The sequence below is a fragment of the Meriones unguiculatus genome, chromosome 11 (genome assembly GCF_030254825.1).
Source record: "Meriones unguiculatus strain TT.TT164.6M chromosome 11, Bangor_MerUng_6.1, whole genome shotgun sequence".
NCBI classification, from domain to species: Eukaryota; Metazoa; Chordata; class Mammalia; order Rodentia; family Muridae; genus Meriones; species Meriones unguiculatus.
Window position 1 is genome coordinate 34,477,437 of NC_083359.1, and position 14,314 is coordinate 34,491,750.

General features: G+C 45.9%; 1 protein-coding gene across 1 annotated transcript in view; it reads right to left on the reverse strand.

Annotated features, from left to right (window-relative positions):
- Slit3 (slit guidance ligand 3) overlaps window positions 1-14,314 on the reverse strand; it is a 594,183-nt gene that overhangs the window by 477,142 nt on the left and 102,727 nt on the right. Inside the window, exon 4 of the mRNA XM_021631471.2 lies at window positions 6,470-6,541. Coding sequence (XP_021487146.1) covers window positions 6,470-6,541 — 72 coding nt within the window. The remainder of the gene's footprint in view (window positions 1-6,469; window positions 6,542-14,314) is intronic.

Genomic DNA, 14,314 nt, shown 5'->3' on the forward strand with positions numbered 1-14,314 from the left:
CTGAATGGATGTGCTGGACATGGATCCAGGACAGGTAAGTGAGCAGTGCCCCAACAGTCTTCCTCAACCTCCAGTGGCAAGGCCAAGCCCTCAGCCTGCCCAAAGCTGTCCCATCTGGGGAAATGGGTGTTTTAATCATTGGTCCACCCTACCTTCCACTCGTTCTAAAGAATTTAGGCCTATCACTTGATAGCCAAAAAGCCTACCCTACCTACCTCACCTGTGCAAAAGAAAAGGCTGGAAGTGCTTGCAGGAATGAAGAATGGATAGTTCCGGGTCGTAAAACAAGCTAGGTGCCATCCTGTCCTCTGCATAGCACAACCATGATAGGGGAAGCGAAGCAACATGCCTAGGGGCACAACCTATGAGCAGCAGAATCAGCAGAGCTGGATCTTCCCAATCCGAGCTTATTGTTTATCCAGCCCTCCTCGACACTGGAGCCTGGACATTTTCCTAGGTGCTGAAGTGTTCATACCACAGACCCCGAAGCCCAGCTCGTGCACTGCTCCATTTGCTAGCTAACAAGAATTAACTACAGCCTTTCACTAAACACTTACTGTGAGCTGTATTCAAGGCTTTGTCATGTTTCATTTATCCCCACAACACCACAGACACACTGACTTATTACTACCCACCTTTCTGATGATGATCTGAGACTTTCATGGGGAAGCAATTGTTCTCAAGACACATAACAGACAGTTCTTAGCATTTCTTCCTCATCATCTCCTGGCCCTAGCTCACCAGGAATCCCAGAAAAAGAAGCACAGTTCCCACACATGGCCTTCCTGCTAGGATGCGAAGAGCCAAGATTCACTTAGCACCCAAGGCAGACACCTTGCTGCCATTGTGTAGACTGCAGCAGCGGGGTCCCCAGGCCGTACCGCTTATACTTGAGAGCAGGCTTAGGGGAGTTACACAGCACGAGTACACAACCCAATCAGAGAGTCTGAGAGGAAAAGGGAGCCAATGACCAGCAAAGGCCTTGAAAAAACGCTTAGACATGTGACAGGTCCCTTCTCTTCCTGAGACATAACTGAGAATACATTTCACTCCCCATAGTTGGCAGACTGGGTAGTGGGGGCTGGTGGAAAATCGTAAGGACTTAGCAGAGCCCCAGGTGTGCCCTGAGACCCTATTGCTGTGATGAAATGCCATGACCAAGAGCAAGCTGGAGAGGAAAGGGGTTATTTGGCTTACACTTCCACAGAACTGTTCATCATGGAAGAAAGTCAGGACAGAAACTCAAACAGCCAGAACCTGGGGGCAGGAGCTGATGCAGAGGTCATGGAGGGGTGCTGCTTACTGGCTTGCTCCTGATGCCTTGCTCAGCCTGCTTTCTTATAGAACCCAGGGCCACCATCCCAGGGATGACACCACCCACAATGGGCTGGGCCTTCCCTCATCAATCATTAATTAAGAAAATGCCCTACAGCCAGATCTTTGGAGGCATTTTTCTCAACTGAGTTTCCCTCCTTTCAAATAACTAGCTTATTTTAAGTTGACATAAAACTATCCAGTTCAGACCCCATTCCACTGCTCTTCCTCTTTGACTCCTCACTATGAGCTTGTGCCCTTGCGTGTGCTCCACACACGGCTCCTTGAGCTGCCACAGGTTCAAAACAATGAGGCCGGTCTGTCATGGATTAGAATCCCCAGAACTGAGCTTAGAGGGACCTTTTCTTTTTAAGTTGATGATATAAGTCTGTAGCTACAGAGATGGAAAGCTAACATACTTTCCACTTTCCAGGGTTTAAAAGCACATCTGAGGATGGCTTATCAGTAAGACTGGTATAAAGATTCAATCTGAGCACAAGGCCTAGCACAGAGGGTGAATTTATGGAGAATTAACTTGACCTCTCTGAGTTTTACTCTCCCATGAAACTGGGATAGTGATGGGCTTAGGAACACACTCCTTAGTCTCTGGATCTGAGTTTATCCAGAGTTAGATGTGGATTCTGCCAGAACAATGTCAGGAAAGCTGATCAACCCCTTTGAACCTCTGCTTCCCTCTCACAGAACAACACTAACCATGGTACGAATCCCAATACCTACCATGCAGAGCCATCAGGCCAACCAAATGAGTTCACAGTTAAAGTGCTCAGAACAGCACCCAGTACTCAGTGCTTGCTGGTGCTATTATCTTAAAGCGTTGCTGCAAGGATCTGAAGCACTCATTTAAAATGCTGTGCGGAGGAGTGGATGCGCAATAAACTTGCTGGCACCTATTGTTAACGACAGGCATTCCTTACTGTGACTTCTCAGACAATTACTTTTTGTGGGGGACCTGTTGTCCAAACAAGTGGGATGAACATGTGACCACGCTTGGTTGATCAGAGAACACTGTCATGTTAGCAGTCACCATCTGCTTAGACAATCCCTGTAGGCAAGCTGAGGAGCCAAGCTCCCCTCAGTCCTTTTCCACCAGGATGTTAAGAATTCCCCGGGGGCTGCAAAATTAGCACACTGCAAGTTTTCTGCTTTGACTCACAATGTGCCTACTGTTCCAAGGGATGAGGCATGAAGTCTAATGACATCTCCTAGGCCCCAGTTGTCCCTGAAGTCTTTGCTACCACTGGACTCTTCTCAGGTACAGGAACCGATAGATTTCCTCTTTGGGTTTATCAGATTCTAGTCTCATTCCTGTCCGTCGGAAGTGAGAGTTATTATTAACAGAGCACAGGCTGTCAACAGTGATTGCTTCTCTTTTCCACCTCCATTTCAAACATGTCTTCTTACACCACCACTGCCTTTCCAGAAGATGCATTGTGCTTTGATTGTGACATGCCCTCCTCATAGGCACAGCTTTTTAAATTCTTGGTCTCCACTGGTGATGGTGTTTCAGAAGGCTCTGGAACCCTTAGGAGGTGGAGCTTCTCTAGAGGAAGTGAATCACAGGGCAGGGCAGGAACTGAGGTGGTTTTTTTTTGTTGTTGTTGTTGTTTTGTTTTGTTTTTTAAAGGCATAATCTAATCCTCTTTCCTGTCTGCTGTCTACTACTGAACTGTGGATGCAATGGAGGCAGCAGCCTCTTGCTCCTGTCACACCTTCTCCATCACAATGGAATGTATCCCTCTACACTGTAAGTCAAAATAAACATTTCTTCCCCTAAGTTTCTTCTTGTCAGATAGTTAGTCACAGCGACCAGCAAGGTTAACCCACTGGAAAATGAAGGACTTGAACCTGGAAGAAGAGGTTGGATCTGGGAGGAGTTAGGGGGAAGAGTTGAGGCTGGAGATGATCAAATACACTAGAGACATGCATAAAATTCTCCAAGAGTTTATAAAAAATCCTCTGGATAAACACTGGACGTGAAGAAGTTTGGCCCTAATAGCAATAATAAGAGCAACGCCCAGAGTGTTACCGTCTCATGTGGCCTGGTCCCGACCAGGGTCCATGCTGAGCCTGCCAACCCAGGGAACTGGCTTACTGCGTCTACTGAGAGGCGGAGTGCTCTTCTAGCAGAGGTGATGGCATATGTATACACACTCATGATTGCACATTTATTGATTTTCTAATTTGTACCCTGCTTACTTCCAAAAAGGCCCTGAAGTGGCTGACAAAATAAGACAGAGACATAATGGAGCCATTAAGAAAAATCAAAGATCAAGCCCAAAGAGAAAAAGCGATGGCTGATTATTGCTCCAACCTGAGTTAATACAGTGGCTTTGGTTTAAATATATATTTATATATTGAGCTCTCATCCTTTGGTAGTCAGTTGGAATGTGTCAGGATTGGGCACAGGGATAGCTAAGTATCCTTCACATCTTCTGCTCCATCCTCAGAGCAAAAGACTGGGTTACCATAGGGAACCAAAGGAAGTATACTGAATGAACGAATGGATGAATGAGTGAATGAATGGTGAATAAAAGAGTCCAACCTCTTTTACATCACTGTTTGACTCCTTGTGCCCATATCATTCATGTATCCACCTACTAAGTTAGCCATCATTGTCTGAGCACCTATCTGTGCCAACCTTTGTGCCAGGCCAAAGACCGGCAGCAGGATGATCCCCAAATGAGCTGCACATTGTTCCCAGCTGCAGGTCTCTGGCTTGAGGCAAAAGCTTGGTATAATTTATCTCAGTGCTCACTCCAGCTTCAAATTTCCCCCTGTTCCTGAAGCTGAGGCTGTAAAGACAAAATCTCCAGAGGTAACTTTAGTTATCCTGGCCCTTCCCCTTGCTCAGCATTCTCAACCCTTGAAAGCACACAATTACACTATTATCTCACTAGGTCCCCCAGTTATTCCCAAAAGGCTGGGAGAAGGGAGGACAGGCAGCTCTGTCTACTGAGGAAGATAGTTAGGCACAGAAAAAAGAGGGACTTTCCAAACTCCGTTAGAAAGGGGCAGTTAGAACACAACCCAGTAGGTTCCAGCCCTTGGGCCCCACAGCCAGCATCCCAGACACCGGTTAACCACACCTGAAGCCCCTCTGTTTGGCTCCAGATTCTTGGCACAAGATGGGCATTGCCTGATGGTTTTAGGGAGACATCTGTGAATGGGAAAGCAGCTGAACCGACACCTAAAACAATTGAGTCCTCAGATCCTAGTTCTGCTCCCTCAAAACCAACAACACCTGCAGCCCCCAGAGCCGCCTTCTATCTAGAATCTAATGCTGCCATGCCAGGTGAACAGCATATGCCTGCAGTACGGGGTAAAGGTGAGATGATAAGGAGCAATGAAGTCCTTCTGGGGGTCGGGGGATGGGCCACACATGGCTACTCTGGAAGCTTGGGTGAATGTCTGCTAGTTCAGCCTCTGTGGGCTAGTCCATCCAGATTGACAATTCTAGAGAAAAAAAAAAAAACTATCTCCACTGAGCATGCACAAACCTTCCTGGTCAGCATTTCTAACACATAAAATACAACTGTTTATATGGTATCTCTATTCTATTAAGAATGACAAGTCTATACAGGGAAGAGGGAAGGAGGGTGGGATGGGGAGGAGAGGAGAGGAGAGGAGGGAGGGAGCTACAATTGGAAATGTGAAGTGGATAAATAAATGAATTAATTAAAAAGAATGACAAGTCTAAAAAATGACTTAAAGCACAGGGGGCGGTGAGCGTAGTTACTTAGATACAAATATCTCCCAATTTCATATAAGGGACTCAGGCAGCTGAGGACTTAATTATCCATCAGAGCCTGAGAATCAATGCTCCAAGGATACCTAGTGATGGCTGTACAGAGAAGGGGAATGTTAAAAATCAGGGCAGTTTATGGCGAAGCCACTGCTGGTGGAGTTCTGTTTGGCAACCTGGTTATGCATTTCCTCCAGCCACGCGCCCATTCAGGTGGATGAAGATTGCAGGAATGGAAGGGCGGGGGAGGGGGAGGTCATTTCCCTTCTTACTTTAGCAAAGCCAGCTAACTAGATGAACAAGAGAGCCAAAGACAGGGCATGCACTGCAAGAAGAGACCCTGACGAAGTACAGGTGTGTCCTGCAGAAAGCTAACAGGACCACTGCTCTACCGAACACCACATAGCCCAGGTCCAGCCTCCCTTCTCTTTGAAAATACATTTATGTGCATATTGTGTGTATGTGTGTGTTTACACACAGGCACACACATAAATATGTATCCCTAAGGCAGGGCTTAAGTGCACACAGTGACATGTGTTTCCCATTTTCCAGTTTATTCCAGCCTGCATGCACTGTTTGATTGCATAAGGAGGCATTAAACCCAGCCACGGAGAAGGAGATTGGTGGCCATAACACGGGAGTCTCCCCAGTAAACGTTAGTGTCTTTTCAGTCAGGCCGGGAATCCCCCTGCATGTTAGACACTGTGTTGTTGCATTAAGAGCACCCTTGGGCAACATAGTTCACCCGTCAGCCACTGCCAGCGGGATTTCAAGTTCTCTGTCAATAACCAGCACTTGCAGAGAACACCCATAATCCACAAGTCACGGTCTCTACCACAGCCTGTAACTCTGGCTCCCAAGCTTTTAGGCTGTCACAGTGAATACACGCCTAGAAGTATGGTCACCCAAACCTTTCTGGATAATAATGTGAAAATCAAATTTTCTTCAATTTTCCATCAAACCAGAGACCCAGAGATCCAGGGTTCCTGAACTGTCAAATGGCAAGAAGTGAAGCAATGGGCAGGGACTATTCCAGCAAGCAAGGCAGTGAGCTTAGTCCGGACTGATACTAAGAACACACACAGGCAGCTTCCAGTAAATAATGTCACCCAACCCCTCTCAGGGTAATTCCATGTAATAAGGTCAGACCCAATGGAAGAGTCTCCTCTCTCTTTGCAAGGGGAAAAAAAATCGATCTCCACACATTGCAGGTCTCCACTGGTCAGTAAAGTCACCCAGCTCTTATAGAAGGAGCAAGAAGTCAGACTTTGCTCTCAAGCTCTGTATGACATGCGTGCCATACTCAGCATCAACCACAATGTCCATGAGACCGAAGAACCCAGGCAAGATACAAGATACAAGATACAGAATACGCAAGTGAATGCTACTCACAGTCTGGCGAGCTTCGGTGTGCTCTGGAAAAGTAATTCTGGAAGGACCTGGAGCTTGTTCTTGTTCAGACGTCTGGTGAAGAAAAGAGGAATGAAAAGATATCAAAGGGGTATTGAATATATAGAGCATATACGCAGACATTGCTTTGGTCAATCCATCCATCACCAGGTATTAAGAGACTCTCTAGATCTTTCAGCATGCTATGCTCAACGCATGGAAGAGATATATACCATTACAGCAGAGTTTGTAGTCTGGCTAGAAATAGAAATCCCTATTAGTCATACATAACCCAATGGCTTTGCCTTCTCCTCCTTGGTCACAGTCTAGGACAGACGTCACTCACTGATGACAATCTCCTTTCCCGTGGACTCCAGACAACACTTTTGAGCTTTTCACAGCATAAATTAAATATCAGAAAAAATGTTCCAAGTCTTAAATAATGGTAGGATGGGAGCAGATGGCAGTTGCCATAGGAACAGAAAAGAGGGCAAGTCAGATCACTATGGGTTGAAAGACCCAAAACCAATCTCCGCCAAGGGGGTCTTGGGAGCACAGCAGGGCTACATCGTGACATTCACAAGTCCTTGGCTCTTTGGTCTTTCTTGGGCTGCTTTATCCATAAGAAAATGTTACATATTATAGCTGTGCAAGTATAAAAATAAGTATGCCACACATCTATTAGGAAGCATTCATTTTAACCTAAAAGTTTGTTTTCTTCTAAGCTAAAATCAATTAAGGCGTATTTATGGGATGTGACAGTGTATTGGGTTTTCCTCCCTTCAGCTAATAGAGAATCTGGCCTGAAAAGGAACCCAAACTCTGGCCACAAAGTATGACTTGCAATAAAAACACAGTTCTGTAGAGATAGACCACAGTGGGCAATTGTCAACAGAGCTGTTATGGTTTGAATCTGCAGTGTCCTGCACAAACACATGCTTGGTTCTCCAGTGTCAGAGCTATTTGGAGATTTGGTGGAAGCTTTAGAGGGTGATGTCTGGCTGGCAGAAATATATCATTTGAAAAGGGCCTTTGAAGTTTCCAGTATTCTCTCTGCCTTCTGGTCTACTGTGATACAAACAACCTTCATCACATTTTCCTCCACCTCCAAGTGAGCTTCTCATCCGCGCCTTTCTTGTCATGATGGACTGAAACCCTCTGAAAAAAAGAGCCAATTAAAAACAAAACAAAACAAAAAAACCAACTTCTTTCCTTAGCTATATCAGGTATTGTGGTCACAACGGCTCAAAACTAACTAACATAGCCCAAGTTTCTTCTGAGCCTGACTGAGACTAAATGTTCGCAGAAAGGACCTTATAGGTTCCCAAGGGGCACCAAGCTCCTGTTGTTGTGATGTTGGTAAGGGATGCTTTCTTGGAGTAATAAACCCAGAGAGGGGCCCTATTCCTAGCTGGCTCCATGCTTTTCTGCATCGCATCTACTCATAGGTGAAAAGCAGTTACATGGAGCAATTTTCACCCGTGTATTAGAGCTAAGCAAACTGAGGAGAAAAGCAGGATCTACACCCAACTTCTCAGAAGTGAAGTCCAAGCCTGTTCCTTCCCCTCATGGACTCTAAGAAAATTCCGCTCCAGTAAGGAAGATCTACCTACTATTTCCTTCGTTCATCCTGTTTGCAAAAGCTTCAGTGGAAACAGGGACTTGAAAGATGTCAGGAAGGGCCAAGCATGAGACAGAGAGGCATTTATAATGTCTTCTAATAAACGCATTTCAAAGAGTGTGCAACTGAGCTCTGACAGAGTCTGTGCCATGTGGGGTGGGGCCGGGGATGGTGCTGAGGAAGCTTCTGACCAGAGTGAGGAAGTAAGAAAAAGGGTGGGACATTGGCTAAGAAGAGCTCCAACCCGCTGCCTGCCTCTACAATAGAGGTTTGACTCCATAGTTGTGATATTTGTTTCTAATTGTTTAGAAATGATGGCAAGGTCATACAACATGGAGTTAGCTCTTTTCTCAGTGTCTAAGCAGTTCAGAAGCCCACAGCACGGTAGTGTGGGCTAATCTGGCTGTGTGACTAATCTCTAGGACAGTTCTGTCTTGCATAACTATACTACCTGTTAAACAACTCCTCAGTCTTCCTAGTAGACATCATTCTGTATTCAGTATCTGCGAGTTTGCTTTCTGCTTAAAATAAAAAAAAAAAAATCACTACAGGTATCCTGTTTGCACACTCTTATCATGCAACTGGGAAGCCCGAGGCAGAGGAAACCAGTCTCCTGCTTGGAGGACTTCCTATGTGGTCAGTGAAAAATCCCTTCATAGCCCTGAAGTCACTAGTCTCACAGATGATCTTAGGACTGGGCCTAGCCAGTGCTGGGTTTAAGTTTGGTTGGACTGTACTCTCACTGCAGAGCTAAGGACAAGTTACTGATCCTCAGTTTTCCAAATTCAGAATGAGTCTACTCCTTTGGGTTTCAGGAAGAACTGGCCTAGTGCATGTGGAGTGGCTGAATGTCACGTGAAGGCCATGGTGACAGTGATGCTAAGGATGGCTGATCCCACGCACTGTCCTGCATACCAAGTGCTGTGCTTCATGCTGCCCTGGCAGAGTCTCATGGTAGAGCTTAAGGCCTAGGTTGTTATTGTCCTTTCCTCTTACATAATGGATTAAAATCCAAGGATGCAGGCCAGACCGAGGCCACAGCATCTCTTGGGGGTGCTGTAGCAGGGTCTGGACACAGTCAGCTGGCTTCAGGTCCTGAGCCAGAGCACTCAAAACCTTGACAGAATTAAAGTGCTCTGGCCCTTTCCCTTTCTTCACTTTTTTCTGCTTCTTTTTTTCTCCAGTTGCCCCTTTCTCGACCCTAACCAGACATGGATCCACTCTAAGTATACTGCCCTTCCTGAAAAGGACACTCTTGGTGGCCCTTCAGGCAAGAACTGAGTCTCTCTTTGGGTCTGTCTGGAACCACCCTTGCCACAGCCACAAAGTCTGGTAAGAGTTACATTCAGATACCCAGATACCCAGATACCCTTGGGTCTAGGCAAACCCCCTAGAATCCAGCCCACTGCCTCTTTCGGTCATGGGCAGGGTGTTTAGTGTGCTAAAAGCCCTAGACTAGTGCTGCAGCTAAAAATAAAGCCAGCCTGGCTCTGAGGGTCCTGGAAGGGAAGGAATAGTTTTCATTTCTTTGCTGGTATTTATGGCTGGACAAAAATAAAAACACAACCAAATTTAGCCAATTGTGCTTTGCCGGCTGCTTCTCAACCCCCGAATGAGGATTCTTGGCCGCCAGGCTGGGCTCTGCTCCCAGTAGCCCCAGGGCCATTCTACTGCTGCTTGGTTGGGTCACATGCCAGTTCTCCATTTCAGGAGCTTAATGTTATATTTCCAGGTCACTCTAAGGCTTATTCCCTTTTCATTGGTGAAACAACTGGACAAGGGTCTTCTCAAGGCTCTTAGTAGGAGCACTAACTTGGTTTGAATGTAAGTGAAACTTCAAGCAAGGAGGTCAGTCATCAGAGCTCTTGAGTATGGAATGGACATAAGAAATCTGTTCTCCTGAAAGCTGCAGATGGTGGCTGTTGGCCTTGGTGCTTTGATGCCACCTGCTTTGAAGTGACTCTGGCACTGGAGGTGGCAATCTCTAGCCACAGTTTGCGCTAGATGAACTGTGGCTGAACATCAAGCTGAACGGACTTGGATGAGGCCAGCACTGATGAGGTCAGCAGGAGGTGGACCATGTCAAGCTAGAACAGGGCACATGCATGTGTCCCCCTTTCTTCTATGATCAGAAGGACTGCTGAGCTTTCCTACGGATCAAGGTCAAAAGTGCACTAGTTGCTCAGTGGCAGCCATAGTTCTTCAACTTCAACTGTGAACCTTAAAGAAACACAGCCTTGTTCTGGTGGGGATGTTGTAGACCCTCTTGCATTTAGCTGGGTATGTCACATATGATCAGAAGTTTTGATGACTGTTGAACTGATTTTTAGCCAACCACAAACCCATCCATCTGTCCAACTCTCTATCCACTATTCATTCCTTCATCTATCCTTTGTCCTTCCACCCTCCCATCTCTCCAGTTCTTTTTGAATAGAAGCATGAAAAGACAAGTAAGATGCAATCCCTTCTTCAAGACCCTCATATGCTGTTGGGAAAGACAGATGTGAAACACAAAATTACACTACGATCTTGTAAGCAAAGGTGCTGTAGGAATGTGGAGGAGGGACAGCTAGGCTATTTCTAATTAAAGGAAGTGTCCCAAAGAAAGAGGGGTTGAGTTCAAATTGGAAGGATGAATGTGGCTCTTCAGGAAGCATGAACAAAGAATTCTAGGTTTGGAGAATGTGCATTCCCTTACACGCCAGGAGTCTGTGGGATGTTGGGGGGGCAGTCTTGTACCACTTTTGTGAGGAAATTGGGAGTAGCTTTTATGCAAAATAATAAGCAACAGAAAGAGTATAATCAAGAGAGTGCGCATCTGGTTAGAATCTGAAGAAGTCCTCTCTAAGAGCAGTAAACCCGACTTGGAAGGAGGTGACACTGAAGCTAAGGAGGACAGTTAAGGGGGCTCTAGAGTAACCAGCATGGGCTTGATTAGTAATAATTACATGTTAATGCAGAGACAAATACCGGGTGTCATCAACAGGGGATTCTGAATGAATGCCTGTGTGGGTTGAGGGACTGGCAGCAACGGAAGTAGGAAAAGTGGTCCCTGAGATCAAGCTTGGGTAAGTTATCAGTCAAGATCGCCAGTCACCAGTGAGCACAAGAGAAAAGGGGGTGGGCAGGGCACAAAAGGGGATGTGCTACAGTTCAGAACTTCTATACCACTGAGATGTGCTTCATCCACTTAAACCTAAGGACATGAGGCTAACATATTCTGTGTCTTAAGGACAGCCATCACAGCAACAGGCTCACAGGGGACCTTTAAGAAGGGCTTGTTCAAACTGATGCATAAACCAAAAGTCAAGAGCGGCCACTTGGGGGAGTCTGGGAAAGCAGATGCCTTCCTGGGCTTGGTATGGGGAGCATGCTGAGTGGAGAAAAGATTCCTAGAGCCCCAGCTTCCAGACTCAGCTGTACAAGGGAACAGACTCACCAATTCACCTCACTGGGACCACTAAGACCACCCACATGCCAGCAGGCCCCTTTCTTTACATAGAGAGTTATGGAATGCCCAGGTGTCTTGGGCTAGACCCCAGAAGGAGCAGGGCAGTGTGTGTTGACCCGCAAAGGTCACCAGGACTGCTTGCTTTAGTCACAAGCAGTCTGTGTTTCTTCTCAGTCTACTGATACTTTCAGAAACACCCTCCTGGCTACACAGAAAGCATCAATGCTATTTTGTTCTCCGAGACATAGGTTCTCAATGGAGAAATGGGGAGGGTCCATGCTAGGAAGACTTGAGGATGACAGCAAACTCCAGGGCAAGGGCAAAGATCCTACCAGAAAAGCCTTAGACCTCAGCTCCACACTGGACCATCACCTCCCAAATTCTTAGGAATCACTGTAAGTTGTAATTAAGATAAAAATTTGAGAGACTGGATTAGGGGCTGCTCCCATCAGTTGCTTGCTATAGCATAGGTGACTCGACACTTGTCAAACACAGGAAATCTAGGCCTGCTACAGAAAGGATGTAAACTGCCCTTATCTAATGGATTCAGTAAGCATCCTGACTTCTGATAAGTTATGGTTCTTGCCACTTATAATCAGGAGCAACCCTGTGTTGGAGGCCTGACAGACTGTTGGCCAGCAGCCTCTACACACAGGGTCACTTCAGCTGAGTGACTGTTGTTCTTTACCTTTGGGCTCCCTTCTTAACAGTGGTGGCAGGAGACAGCTTTAGTGACTGATGAAGGGTCTTCCTTATAGCAATTATGAACCAATTCAAAATGGATTTTCCTGGTGTAGTAACTTAGCGAACCATTGGCATCCACAGTGTTCAGTATGTGCTCAATAACATTTGGGTTGGCTTCTGCCAAACTTTAAGATTGGTTATTTTTAGTTTGCAACTCCCAAGTAACCTAAAAGCAATTAGAAATCTTTGTTTTTGAGATTTCTGTAGAGAATTAACTCTGTTGTAGACGAAATTTCTTGCCCCTGAGCTGTCTTTTCACCATCGAAATTGTTTATGAGAACTTAAAAAAAAACCCTTAAAAGAGATTATTTTAAGAATACAATTATTATGTAATAGCAAAACATGTCCCTAGAAGGATACCTGAGAGGGCTGAATGGTTTAGCTTCTGCAAACAGCTTTGCAGTGTCTCCCCAGGGCTCAATAAATGGCAGAAGTTACAGCTACTGTTATTATCATTATCAGCAAGAGCTCACAAATATGGACTGACTTTTCCCTCAACAGATGACTGTATTGGTCAGCAAAGCAGTAAGAAGCAAACACCATAGTCTCACAGGGCTATCAGTGAGCACTGACTTTGCATTCAAAGAACGCCTTTCCTCTTCTGTGATGCCACAGGGGAAAAAATGTGGTCACCAAAGCTACTAGGTTAAGAAAGGGAGAAAAACAGAGGGAGAAGAAATGAAGGAGAAGGAAACATGGCAACTTATAACCCCCTGACCTTGGAGTAACTCATAAAACTTCTGCTTTTAGCTCATTGGCCGCAATTAGTCACGTGATCTGAACTTCCTTGCCTAGGAAGCTGGGAATCTACTGGAAGCCTTGGACACCAGGTGAGGACTCTCATAACCAACATTTGTTCTGTCTTTTTCCTCTGCTAACTCATTCATTCTTTCCTTCCTTTTTTTTTTAATGTTAACACAGGGTGCTTACTATGTACTGAGATGTGCTAGATACTTTATATAGATGTTTCAATAAGTGCTCTGGGCAACTCTTACAGTGGACATTGAGGCACAAGAGAGGTTAGGTAAATCCCAAAGTCTATAAGTGAGGCTTAAACAGAGGACTCTTGGACACTAAAGCCTGTGGCTTGGATCCACTGCCATTCTGCTTTCGTGACTTTCTTGCTTGGGTAGCAGGGCTATACTCGAAAATCCCCAAAGGGAAACAGTTAACAAGATACATCTGCCCATGTTAGAGCTGGAGAAACTGAGTCAGAGCAGACTAGGAAATGGACCCCGACTGTGCCTGTTACCAGCCTTGTCCTGTGTTTCAGAAGACTCTGAGGGTCCGATGGGCTAGAGCATCTTTTAGGAGAATTTATCCTTGTTTGTCTCAGAGTGGGTCTTCCGCTCAGAACAGCCCTGTGTGTGTTCTCAGCTCCTACAGGCAGATCTGGGTGCCCATGTGCATACCATTTGTTAGGGTCTGAAGAACTCTGGGGCTTTCTTAGGATCTTCCCTTGCACAGATCAACTTAAAGAGAAAATAAGCTCAAAGCCCCTACTCCCCCACAACAAACGCCTCTGACTTTTCTGCACCTCACATTGGATCAATTTTCCTCCAATTACATGGCTGTTAGGGAAATGCTGAGCACATCAATGGCTAGAGACTACTTGCCTCTGACCCCAGTCCCTGCTGCCACCATTTGCCTAACTATCACTGCATCCAAAAGACTTTGATTTTTTTTGAGAGGAAAAGCTGGGCAGGGGATCAAAAAGGCACGGTTCCTGTGTATCCAGCTGCAGTAGAGACCTATGGGCTTTCAGGGAATGAGACAGGCACCAGAAACTCTTGGCTTCAGCATGGCTACCTCTCAGGTCTAAGTCACTTTTGCTTAGAACAATGCAGATGAAACAGAGGCTGTAATCAGCAGGCTGCTTTATGAATGACCAAAGTCAAAGGCACTGTGGGGCTGGGAGATGGCTCAGTGAGTAAAATGCTTGCTGTCCAGACACAAAGACCTGAATTCGGGTCCCCAGCACCCATGTAACAAGACAAGCATGATGTGATATGCATGTGACCCTACCCAGGGG